We start from the raw sequence: 21,095 nt of genomic DNA, 5'->3' as shown, positions 1-21,095 counted from the left end.
GAAACTCTGGGATAAGCCCCTGCCTCCATCAAATGAGCATATCCCTTCCCCTCTTCCCTTTTCTGGCTTCAGGACAGTGCCAAATCCCCAACAATTTCTCTTTTCCCTTTATTATGGAACAAATGGGTAATATTAAATCTCCAGAATTTCCCACAGAATGGAACTTCTACTTGCCCAGCCATTTTTAATAAATTGCATTTCATGCAGCATTCAATAAACAACTGCCAGAAATCCTGGTTCTATCTGTGGATTCAAATTTGACTTTAACAGAATTTTGCCTGAAAATGCCTGATAAAGTTCTGGATCTCCTGGCAATATATTTGACTTTACACATTTACAGTTTCAAATCAAGATGAGGATCTTGCCTTAAAGCAAAACACACAAACAAGAGTCTCACACACCTTGAGAAGATCTTTGTAGAGCTCTGGGTACAACATTGCAACTTCAGATTTCACATCCTTGTCCAGGACAAGAGAAAACACAGGAAACATGGTGTAAATTGTGGAGTACCTGGGAAGGAGGCAGAAGACCAGTAAATATCTCAGGTGGTAAAGAGCAAACAAATGCTAGGCTCCAGAAAGGAAATACCACATTCTTTAAGTGCCCAATAATGTACACATTATAAAAACTGGCAAATGAAGCACACCAGAGTTTTGCAGGTAGGGAAAACCCACCAGGATTGGCTTTTTGAGTGACTTTTGATCAGGAACATTCATACACAAGTGACTGGTTCAAATATTGCAGTGGGATCTTAATGGAGCCAAGGACTGACCTGTGCCCATCCCAAAGTCTGCTCTAGAGCTCAGGTCTGATTCTGTTTGCACCAGAGGGCAATGGAGATCAATTTGCTGTTTTTTAAATGATGTACTCCAAAGTATAAGAAGTCATAGTGGGATTACAGCTGCAATGCCCTGTTTTAGAGAGTTTTTGGGCAGGGACTAAGGTTGGCTTGTCTCTCTTCCTGGCACTGCCTCTCACCACTGTGCAGACACCAGCCCAGAACAGCTGTCCCTCTGCTTTTACTGGGATCACAGGAACACTCCTGGAGGATGGGTGCTTCACAGACATGACAAACCATCCTGCTGGAAAGGTTTCTGCAAGTGTCTGCACTGAAGGGGACAAGGCTCACACCCAGCTCCTGAAGCAGTGCTGTGAGCAGAGTGGAGATGTGCATGGCTTGCATGTTAATCAGCCCAAAAGTATTCACCCTGCAGAGATTCTCCTCATTACCAGCAAAAAGTGAGCTCTTACCCAATGATGAGGAAGCCTTGGTAGAGAGGAACTGAAGCAAAGTAAAACACTGATGAGAAAACAGCCTAGAAAAGAAATGAGCTTTTTAGGCACTGAGATACTGCAGTAAAAGTAACAGCCTAAAAATACACTGTTCAAACTGGAACATTCTTGCAGTAGGTTCTCCCAACTCCTGAAATGAAGACAGACTAATGGAACACCAACCCTTTCTATTCCTTTGGAGCAGTTGCTGGTCTTTGTCCAACACCAGGAATTCTCTCATGTGTTTTCATATCAAAGTAACAATTGCAAGTCCTAACCCATGAAAATTTTTAGGAGAAGAAATAGCAGCATTCCAAATGAGACACAGGACCTTTCCTTCATGATTTGGCTTCTCCACCTCTTTTGGAAAGCCCCTCCTGGCAGCCCCTTTACCTGCATGGTGCTGATGCAGAGGCTCCTGTGGATCACAAACTGGCTGAGGGCTGCAGACCTCTTGTAGCTGTTCCTTCCATGGACCATGAGCAAACGACCCAGGTGCTTGAACTGAGTGATGGAGAAATCAGCTGCCAGCGATGCCTGCTTCCCTTCCTGGGAACAAGGGCAAGGAAAAGCACAGTGAGATCATTCAGCACTGGAAACAAAGAATATTGTGTTGTTATTATCACTGACAGAATTTCCAGGAATATTTGCAGTATGCTAGGTGAGGGAGAGCATTGCCTCAGTACTTCTTCTTCCACTGTGGGTTTTAAGCAAAGAGCAAAAATATGAGGAGAGCTCCCATTTGAACCTTGGCCTCCAATTCTAAGCAACCTCTGGATTCTGATTCACAACACACATGTTAACGTGACACTCCTATCAAGTCAGTGCTGAACAAATTCTCAGTCTCAAAAGTTCACACAATTTTGGCTCACTGCAAGCAGAGTCTGTCTGCTCTGCCAATCCAGTCCTGCAGCTCCACACAGCCCCAGGTGCAGGAATCAGAGCTCCAACCCAGAGTTTGTTTTGCAAACTAATGTGAGCAGTTTTTAATTGTGCATGTGAGGTATATCTTATCACTGTAATTATAACTCTAGCACTTGGAGCACCAAAAACCCCCAAAAGTAACCATGAGGGAACAAATTCAGGGATTCTGCCAAAAACCAAATAATGAACTTGAACTCCCTTTAACAGTAGTCTCCTTTATAGCCAAATTATTTCTCATGATAGGGCTACTGGTCTGATGATGATTCTTCTGGGAGCTTGTTCCTTTTCTTGCACAAATATCTGAAGATTCTTCATTTAAGAGTTGCCTGAAAACTGGCCACAGAAATTCTCATTAAAGATGAGGTAATCTCACCTTGCCTTCAACTCCAACACCACAGTCAGCCTCCTGAATCATGCTAACATCATTCCCTCCATCACCTGCAGGGCAGAGCACAAACAAAACTGGGAGTTAAGCAACAAGGGCAACCTGCAACCCCACCAAAGTCATCTGCACCACAGAAAGATTTAACCCAGTCAACAAAAGCAAGTTTTTTAAACAGAAATCATGAACTTAAACTCTTAAGTCTTGCTTTAGTAGACTCCCACATCAGTGATTGATGTATCTCAGTTGCAGGTGGTACCATTACACCTCCAATGCTGAAACACAGCTCAGATTAACAGTGGCACTTCACATGATTTTTGCTTTGCAAAGATGCCACCTGAAAGGGTGATGAGGAGTTTGGCATTAAATTTCCGCGTGCAAAATTTCGGTCATTTTCTCTATCACCCCACAAAACCACTGCTCCCCAAATCACCATTTCCAGGGGATGTGAGATGAGTGAGACTGTTGACTCAGAGAAGAAGTGGCAGCTGCCATTCCCGTGTGCCTGGCCCTGGCTGTGACTCACCCACGGCACAGGTGAGCTTGCCCGTCCTCTCCTGCAGCAGCCGCACGATCTGCGCCTTCTGCGTGGGGGCGCAGCGGCAGCACACCACGGCGGGGCACTGGCACGCCAGCTCCATGAACTCGCACTCGTAGTACTTCAGGCACACCTGGGTTACACACAGCACAGTCCTGGGTTACACACCTCACAGCCCCGGGTTACACACAGCACACACCTGGGTTACACACAGCACACCCCTGGGTTACACACAGCACGGCCCCGGGTTACACACAGCACACCCCTGGGTTACACACCGCACGGCCCCGGGTTACACACAGCACACACCTGGGTTACACACAGCACGGCCCCGGGTTACACACAGCACGGCCCCGGGTTACACACAGCACGGCCCCGGGTTACACACCGCACGGCCCCGGGTTACACACAGCACACCCCTGTGTTACACACAGCACGGCCCCGGGTTACACACAGCACGGCCCCGGGTTACACACAGCACGGCCCCGGGTTACACACCGCACGGCCCCGGGTTACACACAGCACACACCTGGGTTACACACAGCACGGCCCCGGGTTACACACAGCACGGCCCCGGGTTACACACAGCACGGCCCCGGGTTACACACCGCACGGCCCCGGGTTACACACAGCACACCCCTGTGTTACACACAGCACGGCCCCGGGTTACACACAGCACGGCCCCGGGTTACACACAGCTCAGCCCCGGGTTACACACAGCACGGCCCCGGGTTACACCTGCTCTGCGGGCACCAGCCTTTCCCCAGCCTGGGCTACGGGGCTGGCCCTACCAATGCCTTGAGAGGCTACCTAGAACAGAGGCTAGACAGCAGGGATTTAATAAACTAAACTATAAATAACCTAAATAAATACTTTAATAAAGCTGGGATTTATTAAAAGGCCTTCAAAGGATACACCTTGGGTAGTAAGAGAGCCTGGCTGTGGCTCTGCCCAAGGTGGACCCAAGGTGGACCCAAGATGGACCCCAGGTCACGAGTCTTCACAGTTTTATAAGTTTTGGTCCATTTCCATATTGGGGATAATTGTCCAGTTACAGCTCCAGGTTATGCAGTCCCATCCTCCCAGACTGCTCTCCTCAATTCCCTGTTGTTTGCACTTTTTGGGCCTGAAGCTGCATTGGCTCTGGGGATGGAAAAGGATTGTTTTGTGTGACTGAGCTGTGAGGAGAACCTGCTAATACTTTGTATGAAGTTCAGAGTTACATACCAGTGCAGTACAGAATCTGGAAAATATGAAAGCTAAAACTTGAGGCATCAGTACCTCCAGCGAGTCTCCTGAGATGACCAGGGCACAGTCGTGCTTGCGGCGGAAGGCATTCAGCTCCAGGTGGGCTTCTCCTCGGTTTGTCACCTGGGGGAGGATGGAACTGAGCAAGGTGTGCTCCACTGGGGTGAGAAAACAGCAAAGAGCCCCAGCGGGAACAAAAGTGGCACAGCCAGGACAGGCAGCACACTGAGTCAGGGCACGCAGTCACAGAAACAAAAACTCGGGGTAGAAAGCTGGGGCAAAAGAATAAAAATACCCTGCTGGAAAACAGCTGTGATCTCACAGCCCTCCTGTCCCACAGTCTGGGCCCTGTAGGACAGGGTCTGTGAGTGTTACTCACTAGTCTGAATATATGGATGTCCTGTGTCCGTGTCACCAGATGAGCGTTCTTGGCCGTACACGTGGCTGTCTCCAGCTTATCCCCTGTCAGCATCCACACCTAAAATCCAAACATTTCATGTGTTAAGTGAAGCTTAATAACCACGTCTGCAGGACCTCTGCAAGTACCATCTGCCCCTTCAGGCTTATAAAAGGACTGTTAAAATACACGTACAAATTATTCTTCTAAAAAACCTCTATTTTAAAACACGCAAGAAAATTCTCACACGCGAAAGAAAGCAAAGCTCTTACAGAGGCTGAGACACAAAGGAAGTCACAAACTCTGGGTAACATTTTTCCCACCTGCAATATTTCAAGATTCTGCTGATAAACCCAAGAAATGCGAGCTAAAAAAAATATGTGTATCTGTGTGTTAATGTGTCCCTCCCCGGCCATTTCTCAACCGGGCCCTGCTGCAGAAAGATCCCTCCTGGCCCAGCCTGAAATGTGGATGATGCAACTGAGCTTAGCTCAGTGCTGATGTGTACGTCTGGAACACACTAACTTGCTTGAGGTTTTTTTTTAGATTTTTTTTTTGAATCTACACTGCTCCTTTTATTTTGTGCTGGTGAGGGGAGGGAGTTAGAAAGCAATGTCAGCAGCAATGGCTGGGAATTCCTTCTCCAGTGTAAATATATCACAGTGAGTTTGGTTTTTTCCACTGGTGTTTTTATTCTTTCAAGACACTGCCCAAGAATATTTAATGAAAAATACAAAAACCTTAAGAAAATCCCAAAACATCAACTAAAAGACCCACACAAAGACTCATTCATTTGTTAAATATCTGAGGTCGGAAAGAGACTGGATCTTAACAAGATGGTCCCTGTCATGAATTGCAAGACCCCCTCCACTCTGGATTTACTCCTCACATGCAATGCCCTGATGAACACTGCAGTGCAAGGGGTGCTCAGCACTCCAGCTCCAGCCAAGGTGAGGAAAAAGGGAAGCAGGAAAACCCTTTGGAGTGTCAGGCCAGGACTCCCAACATCACTGAGGAGCTCTGATTCCCCTGGTCTCGCCTCTCTACTGAAGTCTCTGTTGGTTACAGGGGTGGGCCCAAACAAAAAGCACTTTTGGAAGCTCATCCCAAGCACTGAATTCCCTGTCCTACCTCAGCCCCCAACACACAGCCCTGCTTTGCATTCACAGCACGGCTTCAGATTTTTGGTCACTTTGCAACTTAAAGCAGAGAAACCACAATCAGGACCTTTCACCTACTTTTCTTACCCAAATCTGAATGTTTAATCAACTTTTTTCCCCTTTTGCAAACCTGACAAATTTTTCAGAGAAAGAATCTACACAGGCACCACAGCTGCTCTCTTACTGCTGACCACAGCTCAGGCTGTAGGTGTGGAGTCACAGATGCCCAGAAAGCTGGAAAAAAAAAAATCCAGTCCCTGATTCTCTTGGCTCAGACTCCCCTCTAGTGGCTACTGAAACGTGGATATCCACAGCTCCAAACCCAGCACGGGGGTTCATGCACCACAAAGCAAACACAGCCCCAAACCTGCCTTGTTTCATGCAACTCCCTGAAAGAAGAACTGCCCCAAAATCTCCTGTTGAACCCCCCTTGTGCCCACCTGATTCCTTTCTGTGCAGGAGGAGCCAGAGCACGAGAGGGGATGAAAAGCACCAGAGGTGCCACACTAGTGTTAAGATTTACCACCTGCAGCACGTTCTGGCCCCAAAGTGATGTTTAAAACCCTCACAGGGCCCCCAGCTTTTAATGTACTGCCCGTGGGACAGTGCCACACGCTCCAGAGGGTCTCAGTGCTCCTGCTGGAGCAGCCCTGGTCAGGCAGACCTTAATGCCAGCGTTCCTCAGCGTCTCCAGCGTGGGCCTGACGTCTGTCTGCAGCTGGTCCTCCACCCCAGTGAGACACAGCAGCTCCATCTCCATCTCCAGGCTCTCGATGACCGTGGCCACCTTCAGGGAGCGGTCGTGGACGCTCAGCTTGGCCTGGACGTAGCGTGCCTGGGGACAGAGCACAGCCAGCCTGGGACTGGGGACACACAGAGCACAGCCAGTCTGCCTTTGGGGACACAGGGCTGCCCAGCTCCAGGGGGAAGCAGTCAGCCTCCCTCTGTTGCCTTCCACCTGCTCTAGGGAAAGGTGCCCAGCTTGGAACCACATCCTCCTTAAGGGGCCCTCCAGCCCAGGCAATTCTGATTCCATGATTCAGAGGTAGAGCCTATAAGGGCTGGTGAGCTCGAGGTGGAAAATGCTTCAGGGAGCTGTTGCTGTTTTGTCCCTGGGCAGTCCCAGGTGGGCAGCACAGGGCACACAGAGGCACAGCAGCTGCCGAAGGGGCACCTGCAGAGGGTGCAAGCAGCTCTGTGCCACCACAGGCAACACTTGCAGAAAAATGGCACCACAGAACCCAAAGCAATTGCATCACATCCCTGCATTAACTGAACAGTTCCCCTTCCCATTCTGCTTGCCTGGAGGAGCCAGGCAGTGCCCTGGGCAGAGACCCAAACCCCACATGTGGAACCCCTGTTGCCAGGGAGCTGCCTGGTTTATATTCTGCTTATTCAGGATTCAGGAACTGCTTGGGAGAGTCTTCCCTGGGATAAACACTTCATACCTATCACTTGAAAAGCAACTTTGATAAAAAGAATATCAAGACATTTCAGAACAACAATGCTAGCAGAGAGCTGGGAGGTGAGAGGCAGCATTATCACAAGAGTTTTGTGAGAATCACTTCAGCGACGGTTTCAAAACAAAGGAAAAAAACCAAATAAAAACTTACTTCAAAGTCTTGATACTGCTCTTCTGTCAGAGACTTCTTGGCCACGACAAGAACCCTGAGGCCTTCCCGAGCCATGTTACCACACTGCAAAGAAGGATCACATTGTAAACCATAAACTCCACTGAAATGATTTATGCACAGCAGCGTGGAGATGGCAGTGTAAGATAGCAGGTTAAGAAAATAACCACCCCATTTGAGCAACCTCAGTGAGTCTACAACATCTGATAAAGTGCATGATAAACTCGAGAGGAAAGAGGGGATCTGCAGTAGTTGGTGACCTAGCCCAGTGATCAGGAAGAAAAATGTCCTGACTGCTACACCAGGGGGGCAAAACCAACCCCACTGATTGGATTTTCTCTGTGTCTAAGTAAAATGGCACAAGCCTGTGATTTGTAGATTTCACATCTTTGGCAACCAACTCTTTAAAATAAGACCAAGTTATTATTATTTCTCTGAACACCAGAGAATCAGGAAGTGAAGCTACTCCTGAGGATGCCCCTGGATCCCTGGAAGTGTCCCAGGCCAGGCTGGACAGGGCTTGGAGCACCCTGGGGTAGTGGAAGGTGTCCCTGCCCATATCAGGGGGTGCAATGGGATGAGATTCAAGGTCCCTCCCAACCCAACCCATTCTGGGATTCCACGAACTCTGTGCCACCATTACAGCTAACCTGACAAACACACCCCAGCACAAAGCTGCCAAATGTAGTTTTGAAATCAGACCCTTCAGGCCAAAACAGCTTCAAACACATAGTCAAGCCCCAGACAAATCTGGTGGGTGTCAATCAGTTTTGAGCCAAACCCATTTTATTCACAGGACTTATCCCACATTAAATACGCTGAGCTCGCCACTGATGCCTTGTTCCTGTGGGTGTACCTGGCTGAGGACTAACCCAAGGAATGGCCAGGATCAGAACCTTCAGCAGTGAGTTAGCTATTTGAACCCTGCAGCAGTGGCCTGGAGCAGAGCAGCAGAGCAGAGCAGCAGCCCTCCCATACCTCCTCCTCCAGCCAGTCGTTGTACTGCACGATGCCAGCCATCACCACGTCTGCCCCCTTCATGTAGAACGTGATCTCTCCTGTGGATTCATCCTGCAGACACAACACAGCACTCACACAGCTGGGGGGGCCTCGCAGAGTGAGCCATCAATTCTCAGCACTGCAGGCACAGAACTGTCTGCTCTGGGGCAGCTCAAGGGCCACCAGCTCAGCTCCTGGTCTGGGGCCAGAAGGAGATTTCTACTCACCTCCTCACAGCAGGAATTCCTGCTTTAGACAAGGGGGATCAGCTTTTTAATCAGCATCTCCACACAGACAGACCCTCCCAGCCCTGACTGCCTGTGCCTCCAGAATAACCTCGAGCCCTCACCTTGAAACCTGACTCCCTGCTTACCTGAACAACAGAATAGATGCACAAAGCTTAGCAGGGTAAAAATCACTCTGATCTACCTCTGTTACACCATATGGAGTAAGCATAATTAGAGCTCATGCTTGCCACAGAAAGCTTAGACTGCTGCCTGCCTTATCTGATACAAGGAGTTTATAGGCTGCAAGCAAAGCATATTTACATTACCACAAACTAAAAGGTCCTTCTAAGCAGGCTGATATGTAAGGAGGCCCCAGCTCTGAGTATTACAAGCTAATGCAAACCCTGGCAATTTCCTCAAAGGAGACAAAACTATGAGTAAGGAACAAACTGTTCTGTAAACCTTGACAGCCACCAGGGATAGGAGGAAAACAAACATAAAATGCAAAACCAAAAAGCCCAGGAAGGTCTGAAATAAACAGCTGTGAATGAAGGGAGCAAAGAACTTTAGGAATAAGAAAAATGAAAGAAAAGCAAAGTGGACACTTCATTCTCTCACCTAATATTTGGGTCAGTCCGTTCCACCATTACGGAAATTAGTGGTGGAGGTTCTCACACATGAATAGGTTAAAAGGCCCAGGTTCTGTGACACTGGCAAAACAGAGTTTAAAGCCACAGCAAAAAAAGAAAAATTGGCAAAATGTAGCACCTGATGTGGACACTAAAGCTGCAAAGAAATGAAGTGTCTTTGCTGAGGAAATGAAGAAGTAGCCAAGGATAATGAAGCTCCTTTGCTGACTATCTTTGCCAAGCTCACAGAGATATTCACAAGGAAGATGCTCATTATTAAGCCCAAGTGTGGCTTTCAATGTCCTGGAACATCCAGCCCTCACAGGGTGATACATATCCCACATCCCCAGAGGAAAATGGGTGTCACTCTTCCAAAACAACCAGAATCTGTTTAAATAAAACACACCACTTCTGGCAGTAGCCAAAGGTAAAGGTTTATCTATGAAATTATTTGATTAAAGAGTGTCTAACAACATCTCTGTAGGAAGCTGAATAAAGACTGCACTTCCCGTGCTGCAGAGCTGGCTTAAGATAGTTTAGATTTTTTGTCCAATATAAATACTGTATCAGCTATCTCCTTGCATTAGTCATTTCCTCTGCCCGAGTTCAGGAGGAGGTTAGTGCGTTCTCAGATCATGGCAAGATCACTCTATAAATCTGCACACAGATTTGCCAGTTATATTGTTTTGGGGAAGCATCTTTTTCCACCATGGTCTGCCTCTGGCCACAGTTCAAAGGCTCCTTTTCAATTCCAGATATGACAATAGCACTATCTCTGCTCTACAACAAAGATCATTCCACATGGGTAAGGGGAAAAAACCAAAGAAAACGAAGAATGGAAAATATTGTGGTCAAACAAACAGGCCCTCTTCAAAGAGGAAGATAAGTCAGTGCACACTATGGTGAGGAGGCTGCTTGGGTAGAACAGGATTTCTTAGAACTGAAATAATCAGGTACAGAAATGACAGTTGAGTGCAAGGAAACACTCAGATATTGTAAAAATACCCCAAAGCAGGCAACATCTGCCACTTGTTTTCACTATTAACTATTGCTTTATTTACTAGAAGCTGTGTTGAAGGAGATAATTTCCTAGGGGCAGAGCAGACAGGATGCGCAGGGAGATGCTGCCTGCAGGGACAGCACTGCTGGGCTGGACACAGGAACTGCTCACACTCTGTCCCCAGGCTGGGCAGGAAGCCTGGCAAAATTCTCACAGGGCTCTCAAGAGCCGGAAAATTGCAATTTATAAGGACAGGCAATACCTGTGCAGGTGAGCAGGAATGTTTCCCTTTGGGTTCTGCTCACTGCAGTGCTGGGTGCAGCTTCATCTCCCTCTCTGGGTGTATTTTCTTCTGGATGCTTCATGCTGCTCTCCCTCCCCTTATTTCTGTTTTTTAAATAAGCAGCACAGTTTAGGAGAAGCACTGAAAAGGTGAACGCCCTTCAAGCTGTGGATAAAACCAAACGGAGTGCCTACACAATCACACATAAATGTCTAATTAAAGCGAATTTTACTTGATAACTACCTCTTTATAAACTTTTTTTTAAATGGAAATGAAAACCCTGCTTGAAGATACAATTTTGGAATATAAAGAAAAGTGGCAAAGTAATACCCAGGCAGTCAAGGTCTGCTACTCAGCCCTAATTCTGCACAGGGCACACACAGAGCTGATTTTAGTGGCTTGGAGCAGCTGAATGCCTACAAAATAAAAACCATTCACAGAGAGGGACCAATGCTTCTTTAAAGGTATTTACAGTGAGCTTCTAGGCCTGATGTTGCTCCCATTGACCACAAGTGGGAGTTTTGCTGGTTTTGCCTAAAATACAAATGGCAAAATCTAAACAGAGAAACACAAACTAGAAACCTTTTTATTCCTAGTGGGGGAGAAGATAAAAAATAGGTAATTTAAAAGGAATAAACTTCAAATCAAAGAAAGGAAAATAAAAAGGAGCACTCTTGTACTCATGATAAGAACATTTCAGGGCATTCACTTCTGTTGAGCATAAAACCACAATTTAATGAAGCTCACCCTGGCTTTGATGGCTTGTCCACCTCTTACACCTTTGATAAAACAGCGTTTCATCAAAAGCTTGCAGTTGCAATAAAAGCAGTGGGGAGGGAGGTTCTTTAGTCCTCCCTCTTCTATTGACAAGAGTTCTATTCTAGGTTGTGAAAAGATTGCCCAGAGTGTTCCCATAATTTCCATTATAGAAATCATTGATTTGAAGAATTGACCCTTGCTGCACTGCACTGGATACACACTGCACTTGTTGCAGGTATACCCTGCAGAACACTCAGTGTCTGTTCAATGCAGCCCGTGGCTCTCTGAACTCCCAGATTTAGCACAGTGACTACTTTGTACCAGCTCAGCCTCTCAGCTCCCTTGTCCTGCCATCCCTGCTCCAGAGCCTTCCAAGTGTTTCCCCTCGTGCTGCCCAGGGAGGGAGTGGATTGCCTGGTTGATAGCCCAGCCCTGGCTGGCTGCCCTGCTGTGCTCTGGAGACACCTCTGAGCAGGAGGCCAGCCCAGGTGAGCCCCCAGGGTGCCCCAGGTGTGGCTGTCCCCAGGCAGCTGGCACTGGCAGCCCTTACCCGCACGATGATGCCCATGCGCTTGCTCTCGTAGGTGAAGGGGAAGATCTGCAGGATGGTGAAGTTGAGGATGTGCCCCCCTGGGCTCCTCAGCTGCACCGAGGACTGGTCTCTGCCCACCAGGGTCAGGCCCACGCTCTCTGTCCACTGCACCAGGGCCACCTGAGAGGAGACAGGCACGGTGAGGGCTCCTGCCATACCTCCCGAGGGGAGGACTAGCAGGGGGCTGCAGAGAATTCATCAGTCATTAATTCACCAGTCATTAGCAGTGCTATCAAACAGATCCACTGACAAACACAACGGCTCCTCCATGGCTTTCTCAGTGGCTTTTTCTCAATTCAGACCCTTCCTGGCAGGCTTTGGGCAGCCCAGCCCATGTCTGATGCTGCTGTGGCACTGCCCATGTGTCCGTGGTCACCTCCTGCCTTCGACTGCCACGTTCCACTAGACACCAGGAATTTCCCCATGGAAAGGGTGCTCAGCCTTGGCAGGGGCTGCCCAGGGAGGGTTGGAGTGCCCATCCCCAGAGGTGTCTAAGGAATTCCTGGAGGTGGCACTCAGAGCTCTGGGCTGGGGACAAGGTGGGCACTGGGCACAGCTTGGAACAGATGGGCTGGGAGGTCTTTTCCAATCTAAATGATTCCATGATTTCATTCCAAAGGACAACCCTCAGCAAGGGGCAGGCACTGGAATCCTCCAGCCCTAGGGTGCCCAAACCTCATGGGTACATCAGGGAAACCCCTTTACAAACACTTACTTTTGGAAAGAGCTATTTGCCAGCTTGCTGTCTATGAAATTAAGAATTCAAAACAACACATTCACCCTGGATTTACAATTTCAAAGCCAGACACACTAATGCAGCACATTAAAAATTCATATTAAAAAAACCCAAACAAAATGAGCTCTGTGGTATTCTCTGTGTGTTCAGCAGTAACAGCTCATCAACAAATTTCAACAATGTTGCAGTGATCAGCAAGACAGCTGAAGGCTGGCTCAGACACTTCTTAGCAGAGAACCCTTCTCCCTAAACATTAAAAAAACAAAAAAACACCCCACAAAAAACCCAGATTGTTCAAGGTTTAACTGATCTGAGGCGGGCATCATTTTGATTGCAGCCTCTACTATTTCAGGACCTACAAAACTGAGTTCTCTGCAAGCTTTCACTCAGTTGCAACCAGAGCCATGCCAGAAGACCAAAGCCTTCATTTTGCTTCCCCGAGAATGAACGTCCCAGAGTGCCCAGCTCAGCTGACACATCCATCTCAGCCTGAGCTTGCTGAGATTTAACTCCAGAAGCTGTCTGGGCAGTAACAGATGGAGAAGCAGCTGACACGAGCCCATCCATCACTGGCCCCCAGAAAGGATCAAGGGATACTTTCCCTAAACAGACATGAAATACTGGAAGTGTTTTACAGTGACATTTTCAAAGGCACAAGAGTGCTGGGCACATGGTTGCTGTCGACTTGAAGGTTAATTATCCCTTCTGCCTTTCAGGTTCTGCCTCTACTGCCTCAAGCGACCACAAATACCTCAGTTAAAAATGAAATTGATTTTGGAAAATCCCATACAAGAGATACAAATAAAATCAGAACCTGTAAATACTTGCACTGAGTTGGGATTTTATTAATTAATTGGTACAATTGGGACTAACTGAAGAAGCTTTCATGAACTCGGTTCCTTTTCATCCAAAAACTTAAAAGAGAACCCTAAACCAAACTTTGTCTTAAATTGTCAGATTAAAAAAAAAAAGTAATTGAGTTTGCCTTGCCTTGAAAGACCTTTAAGTCAATTTGAATCAATATTTGGCTTAATATTAACAAGTTTGTGCAGGCTTACTCACAAAGATTATGACAAATCAAAGGCTCTTTCAAGCTTATCTTTCTCAAAAGTTTCTTCAAGCCATCCTCAGTGCATTAAAGTGTGCAGTTAGATAATCCTCCCAGAGCAGCCTCCCAGAGCAGAGATGGAGCTTGGCTTTCTAATACCCTGGTTAATAAATAATTATTGGGAATTATTCCCAGCATGATGCTGCGTGACGTTCAGCGTGTTCAGCCTGTGCTGGTGAGCCCCAAATGCCTGGAGGTACAAACCTCTGCTCCAGCCTGGCCTGTTGAAGATCTCCCCTGCACAGAGACCTCCTCCCTCCTTCCCTGCCACCCCACACAGCTCTGGAAGCAAAGCCTTGTGCAGAGGGACAAATGGATGGGCAGCATGTCGGAGGTGGCACCAGGGGACATCAGCACCCATGGCACCAGAAGCACTGACAGCTCTTCTGGCAGTGTCTGGGCACTGGGCTGGGATGGGGAGCACATCCCAGCTCCAGATCAGACAGAACAGGTTTGCTCTGCCCCCTGCAAACACTGACTCAAGGTGCTCTCAGCCACAGCAGAAAGATGAGAAATATGCAAGATGCAAAAGTGTATTTATAACTTAGAGGAAGGAGAATTAAAAGCAGTCTTGAAATCCCTCGAACACCTTAAAGGGAGCCCATGCCCACTGATGAGGGAAATCAATGAAGTCCCTGCCAGCATTTGCAGCTCCAGCAGGCCAGGCCTGATACAGATCTGAGCATTTCAAAGCACAGCAGCCCCAGCAGCCCAGCACAGTATCCTCCAACTCTGCTCTCCCCGACAATTAAATTACTGAAGCCACCACTGAAGTGAGTATCGACTAATAAATTTCATTCTAAAGAGACAAATTGATCCTTCTGTGCCATGAGCTGCTCTGCAGGGTCCCCTCTGGGTTGCCTAGGCAGGCAGACAGCAGGCAGAGACCAATTGATCCCACACCCTTTCATGTCCTGGCAGCTGCCGCCCTTGTCAGGGTTAAAGACTGTTTGCCCAGGAATCCCAGCCCTCTTATCTCTGATCAGATTATATCTATTTCATTTCCCCTGTTAGTTACTGTATGGCTACAACTGACAACTGGCTCGCAGAGCCCCAAGGCTGTAACTGATACCTGAATAAAGATACTTCAAGACTTCTAAATGGCAGCGTGCACAGGAAACAAATTTAGGAAATCCTGCTTTCTGTTACAGGAAATGAATCCTATGCCAACTGGTAGAAATTACCCTTGCTGTTAAAGTAAAGAGAATACAAGTTTTTGTACTCATTTCATAAACTGACCTTCCCTGCCATGGCAATATTTTATTGATATAGGATTTCAAAGGCTGGCTTTAACAGGAGTCCAAAGCCATTCCCCTACAGGGAATGTTATTTAACAGCATTACTCCCTTCTCAAGGGCTCCACTTGTGTAGCTCCTGCATTTTGTACCATCTAGGATGACATACAGAGCACGGCTAAATAATATTTGTATATCCAAGACCTACAGACAAGATTTCCTCAGTGCAGCAAAGCATATCTGATTTCTGAACCTGCTGTAATTCTCTACTTAAGAAAGGAAAAAAGAATTTAAACAATAATCTTGGAAGGATTAGTTATCATGCTATAGTAAAACAAATAAACACTATCCCCTGGGTATTTCAGACAAATTGCTGTGTAAATATTTTAAAGACAGAACAGTATAAAGAGTAAAAGTAAAAGAAAAATCACTGACTTCACTATATACCACAGGATATATGTAAATAAACAGAAATCTGTGCAAAAATAGCCTGTAAATGCTTTAAGGGAAAAAAAAAACCTTAGATGCAGATCACAAAAATGACCATCTGGAAATCATTCAGAACTCGTTTCAGTGCAAAGGCAGTTGCTTTCTGTACACTGCCTTTTCAGGGGAGAGCAAGCCTGCCCCAGCCCATGTGGGACAGGACACCCACACGCTGCCCAGGGCAGATGTGCTGCTGGCACCTCACTGCAGCCCAGCCATGCAGGGGGCACGGCAGAAATGCAGCCTTTGGATGATGCACAGAAGAAAATGAATATATATAAATATATATGAAACAAATTAATTGCCTGCTTTGGGAGAAAACACTATAGGGAATATTTGAATGTATGTAAATGTGCAAACCAGCTCTGTGCCAGTCTTTCAGCAGCACAACAGCCCCAAAATCCTCACTCAGCTGGGCTTCCAATGAGTGCATTGAATTCCATGCAAAGCATTTCTCCAGCAGTGAGGCAGGCCAGCTTCTCTTCCCATGGCAAAGGTGGGAAGATTATTATCAGAGGCAAAGCTGGTTTGTCTGAGGCAGTACATGGAAGAACCCTTTCAATGTAGTCAAAAGGGTGATTTGATCCCACACTGTCAGTGGGATTCTCAGGGGAAATCTCAGTGTCTCTCCAACACAGAGCAAATATAATTGTACATATTGATAGAAAGCAAAATGTGTTACTTTTGTTGCACTAAAAGGTATATCCAAGAAGCATAACCAATATATGAAACCACATTTTATTCCTCCTGTCTTTGTCATAGAAGGAAACAACACTGTAATTATATTTCCCAGATTTTGCAGGGGGTGGCAAACAGCACTTAAACTGCAAGTGCTGTATTGGACCTGATCTCCCAAATGCTCAGTAAAAGTCTCCAGTGAGGGTCTGCAGAGCTCCAAAGTTTCTCCCCACTGTGCCACCTGCACATCCCTGGCTGCACTGGGTGCTGGCAGAGAATGGCAGGGCCCAGCTTTGCTCTCCAATAAACCTGTGCACTTCACCCCCTCCCCAGAACTAACCTGGGCACTGGCTCTGCCCACCTGCACGTGGGATGTGCCATGGTTACAGTGATTTCCAGCTTCTCCCTGGTCTGGAAGGTCACACACCTCGCAGAGCTGAGCGGAGGGAGCATTCCAACTCACTTCCACAAGCCGTCCTCCCCCAGACCAGATAAGATTGCTCATAATTTACCAAATCTGCTCAAAGGGATTCCCAGAGTTGAAATGAAAAACACACCCAGGATAAAAGGTGCAGAAACAGGGACAAAACCCTGACAGAATGGCCAGACAGCAGCCTGGAGCTTCAGGCAGAGAGGCAGAACAGCTCAGAGGGCACTTACACCCTATTCCCAGCTTATCAGAGCAGCAAACACATTACAATATTATCCCCTCCACTAACCCCGACCCTCCCCCAGGGAACCGCGGGGGTTTTTGCAGCCAGCAGGGTCACAGGGGCACTCTGAGGGCCCGCACTGACCTCGTCGGGGCTGGAGGCCTGGTACACCCGGCAGGAGTCCTCGTAGTGGCGCTCGGCCTCGGCCTGGTCGGTGACGCCATTGCTCTCGTAGACGGGGGTGACGTTGTGGCACAGCGCGATGGCCTTGACGGCCTCGTGCACGCGGCTGCTCATGCTGCGCCGCACCTTGGTGGCCAGGGACAGCCCCTTCACGGCCGGGGGGTCCTGTGCCTGCTGGGGACAGGGGACACACAACACGCTCTTACTGAGGGGAAGAACGACATTTGGGATCAGTTTGTGCAGACCGCGCAGGCCCGTGTCCCCACAGACCAGGTACGCTCCTACTGAGGGGAAAAATGACATTTGGGATCAGTTTGTGCAGACCCGTGTCCCCACGGACCAGGCACTCTCTTAGTGAGGCGAAAAAGTGACATTTGGGATCATTTTGTATGGACTGCACAGGCCCGTGTCCCCACAGACCAGGCACGCTCTTACTGAGGGGAAAAAGTGACATTTGGGATCATTTTGTATGGACTGCACAGGCCCGTGTCCCCACAGACCAGGCACGCTCTTACTGAGGGGAAAAATGACATTTGGGATCAGTTTGTATGGACTGCACAGGCCCGTGTCCCCACAGACCAGGCACGCTCCTACTGAGGGGAAAAATGACATTTGGGATCAGTTTGTATGGACTGCACAGGCCCGTGTCCCCACAGACCAGGCACGCTCCTACTGAGGGGAAAAATGACATTTGGGATCAGTTTGTATGGACTGCACAGGCCTGTGTCCCCACAGACCAGGAATGCTCTTACTGAGGGGAAAAATGACATTTGGGATCAGTTTGTATGGACTGCACAGGCCCGTGTCCCCAAAGACCAGGCATGCTCTTACTGAGGGGAAAAATGACATTTGGGATCAGTTTGTATGGACTGCGCAGGCCCGTGTCCCCAAAGACCAGGCATGGTCTTACTGAGGGGAAAAATGACATTTGGGATCAGTTTGTATGGACTGCACAGGCCCGTGTCCCCAAAGACCAGGCATGCTCTCCCCACCCTGCAGCCCCACGTTTCTCTTCACAGAGAAAAGCAAGGCACATCCTCCCAAGAATATTTCTGGGTTTTGCATTCTCTGAACCTCAGAGAAAGAAAATACAATTCTTATCATTTGCTGTGCCTGTGTTTGTGCCAAAGCAGAATGCAACATGGAGATTGTTTACCCAGAGTGATGGGGTTTTGTTTCCTTGGTCTGTCAGGGCCAACAGTGTGTGTGTGTGGGCTGAGAGTCACGAGATTCAGTGCAGTGTGTGCAGGGTTGAGTGCTTGGCAGATTCTGTTTCAGATGTACAGAATAATATAGTATAATAAAGTCATTAATTAGCCTGCTGATATCCACAGAGTCCTCCTCATCATTCCTCCTTCGTCGGGGCCCTTGCAGCATTGCTACACCAGCCCTCACTCAGGCCACTCAGTGTCCCCTGGGAACACCCCAGTGCAGCTCAGCTCCTGGAGCATTGCTCCTGAAGGGCCCCAAAAGTTTCAAGTTTTGGGACAGTACACCAAGAAAAAGCCCCTTTGCTGCAAATCCACCAAAGGGGGACACACCAGCCTCAAAAGGCTCAGTGAAACCACTTTTTTACTCCACAAAGGACCAGTGGTTTGGGCAATTTAGAGTCACTTGGGTTTCATGTGCAAGAGAATATAATTGGTGAAAACACAAAACAGATGACTGGTATGGAGCTAGAAAATCTTAATTACATTCATTTATTTTTTAATACTATTTTTAGTATCAGAATGGGAGTCTTCAGATAATTGCACAATTACTAAATTATCCCAGTTGAAGAAGGGACACACAGTGATCCAGTTTCCTGCTCTGTTAACCTTTAGTGTCAAGAGGACAAAAGTTTCACTTCCAGGTCAAAGGGCCACAACATGGTAAAAATAAGAGCAAAGAATAAGAACTACAGTTCAAAATGAATCATTGCCAGCAAATGCTTCTCATTATAAGGAATCTCACTTGGTAATTATGAAAGTTTTATGAGACATATATCCATTACCAGGGTAATTCCACAGGTTATTTTCCACACTAGTGATTAGGAACCATAAGATCTTCAAATTTAGTATCACTGCTCATCAGCACTGCTGCCAAAATCCAACAGCAAACCCTCAGCTGAAGTGTACTCAGTCACTGCTCACACACTGGAGCAGTCAGTCACCCAAATGCTCCTGACAAATACTGGGCACTTTGGCAAATAATTAATCAGTAGTTAAGTTTTCTCTAGACATTCAGTATAAAATGAAGGCAAATAAGGCTGAAGTCTGGGGGTTTGTGATTTGGGTTTTTTTGGTTTTTGTTCTTTTGGGTTTTTTTAAATACAGTTCTGTCATTTAAGGGTCTCAACACCAAGAGAAGAACCAAATGCTAGGAAGGAGAAAGAAAAGAGATAGCTGCATATCTAAATAAAAGTTATTTCAGACTCAGACCTCAGCACCAGGACACACTTGCACTTGAGGTGAAACAACCCACACGATAACGAGCAGTCACAACATTATTTATGAATTAAGCATCTAGTGACCTTCAGGCTTTCCCAAAAACACCTCATAAGCAGATCCCTACCACATGAATTCCCCACTGGCCCCGTGATGTGGAATTTTGGGCACAGGGAGCCAGGGAATGCAGCTGGTTGTACCTGTGTGTAAATGCTGAATATGTGGCTCTGCACCTCGTCCATGGAGTCCAGGCCGTACGCCACCGTTCCCAGGTGGAGCCTCTTGAAAACCATCTCGTTCTGGGTGAGAGTCCCTGGGAAGACAGCACCATGGAGTGGGAACAACACCCCCCTGCCCAGCACACCTCCTGTCCTGCTGTGCCTCGAGCACAGGAACCTGACCGTGGGCCAGCAGCTGAACCCATCACTGCACCACTCCCAGCACAGCCAGGGCTGGCAAAAAAACCAAAATCAACAGAACTGAGGGCTCATTCTCCTGGGAAGTGGGGGAGTATAAATAACAATGAGATTCACCCCACATTCAATGCCAGCAGGAGCTGCAGGCATAGTTCTGGTCCCACTGGAACCAAAAAAATTGGAAACTACTTCAGTGGGACCAGGATTTTATGTCAGACCAAGCTTTTCATTACAGCTCAGGCCTTCGATTCAAGCTCAGCTTCAAAAGAGTAAGGGCAGCAGCAGACAGCTTCTGCCTATATATATAAGTTATCTTAATCTGGCTTTGAAAACTAGCTCTAGAAAGTTGACTTTAATTTTATTTTTAGCCTCAGCTTTTGTTGCAATAGCGTGCTTTAAGTATTCCTTCAAGTAGTATAATATTCCTGTCCTACCTTACTTATAGTGCACTCAGAACAAAAAAACAAGCAGAATTTTTTTTTCAAAATCTGATTAAATCATATTGTCAAAGTGACAGGAAATGCATATTTCTTCCAGTCCAAAGAAATCTTACATTATCCTCTTTTCCTGGCCAAAAACATAACAGAATCCAAACAACATGCCCTGACTCAAAGCTGTATTTTCTGCACCAATACCTGTTTTGTCTGTAAGCAAATAGGAAATCCTCCCCAGCTGCTCAGGAATGGTGCTGGACCGAACCACAGTGCCAGGGATTTTGGAATCTCTGCGGATCACCCAGCTGTACACAATCTTCCCCATGTCCAGATTCACACGTAAACTGCACAGGAGGAAAGAGAAAAAGGAAAATAAAAAGCATCACCAGGTAAACTTTGGAAAAAAATCCTTGTGAACTGCCACAGTGCAATAGAAGGACAACAAGTTCCAGAGTACACCTGAGGCACCAAAGGAGAGTTTCAGGAGAAGTTTGTTCAAAGTCAGTGCTCTGGTGGCCAATGTAATTACACTGTGATTCCAAGACAGATGACAAAACTGAATGAGAAGAGCAGATATGATTTGAGGGGAAGGTGGACAGAGTAAGGACAGTGATGGATACCAGAGAGCAGATTGAAAATGGAACTGAAATGAATCCCAGTCCTGTACCCAAAGCAAGTTTCTAATCTACTCACTAACAC

The 21,095-nt window shown here is 47.2% G+C and overlaps 1 protein-coding gene across 5 annotated transcripts in view; it reads right to left on the bottom strand.

Annotated features, from left to right (window-relative positions):
* ATP9A (ATPase phospholipid transporting 9A (putative)) overlaps nucleotides 1-21,095 on the bottom strand; it is a 47,834-nt gene that overhangs the window by 7,932 nt on the left and 18,807 nt on the right. For 4 of the 5 annotated variants that reach the window (XM_059862792.1, XM_059862795.1, XM_059862794.1 and 1 more), the window contains 14 exons: nucleotides 20,598-20,740; nucleotides 19,747-19,859; nucleotides 17,082-17,294; nucleotides 12,000-12,161; nucleotides 8,531-8,623; nucleotides 7,535-7,618; nucleotides 6,586-6,756; nucleotides 4,744-4,842; nucleotides 4,398-4,487; nucleotides 3,105-3,249; nucleotides 2,570-2,634; nucleotides 1,666-1,821; nucleotides 1,252-1,316; nucleotides 402-510 (listed from right to left, as the gene is read on the bottom strand). In XM_059862792.1, coding sequence (XP_059718775.1) covers nucleotides 402-510; nucleotides 1,252-1,316; nucleotides 1,666-1,821; nucleotides 2,570-2,634; nucleotides 3,105-3,249; nucleotides 4,398-4,487; nucleotides 4,744-4,842; nucleotides 6,586-6,756; nucleotides 7,535-7,618; nucleotides 8,531-8,623; nucleotides 12,000-12,161; nucleotides 17,082-17,294; nucleotides 19,747-19,859; nucleotides 20,598-20,740 — 1,708 coding nt within the window. The remainder of the gene's footprint in view (nucleotides 1-401; nucleotides 511-1,251; nucleotides 1,317-1,665; nucleotides 1,822-2,569; nucleotides 2,635-3,104; nucleotides 3,250-4,397; nucleotides 4,488-4,743; nucleotides 4,843-6,585; nucleotides 6,757-7,534; nucleotides 7,619-8,530; nucleotides 8,624-11,999; nucleotides 12,162-17,081; nucleotides 17,295-19,746; nucleotides 19,860-20,597; nucleotides 20,741-21,095) is intronic. The other variant, XM_059862793.1, reaches the window with a different exon arrangement.

This window comes from Haemorhous mexicanus, chromosome 18, assembly GCF_027477595.1.
Source record: "Haemorhous mexicanus isolate bHaeMex1 chromosome 18, bHaeMex1.pri, whole genome shotgun sequence".
NCBI lineage: Eukaryota > Metazoa > Chordata > Aves > Passeriformes > Fringillidae > Haemorhous > Haemorhous mexicanus.
The sequence above is the reverse complement of the archived record's forward strand: the minus strand, read 5'-3'. Positions and strand labels throughout refer to the sequence as shown.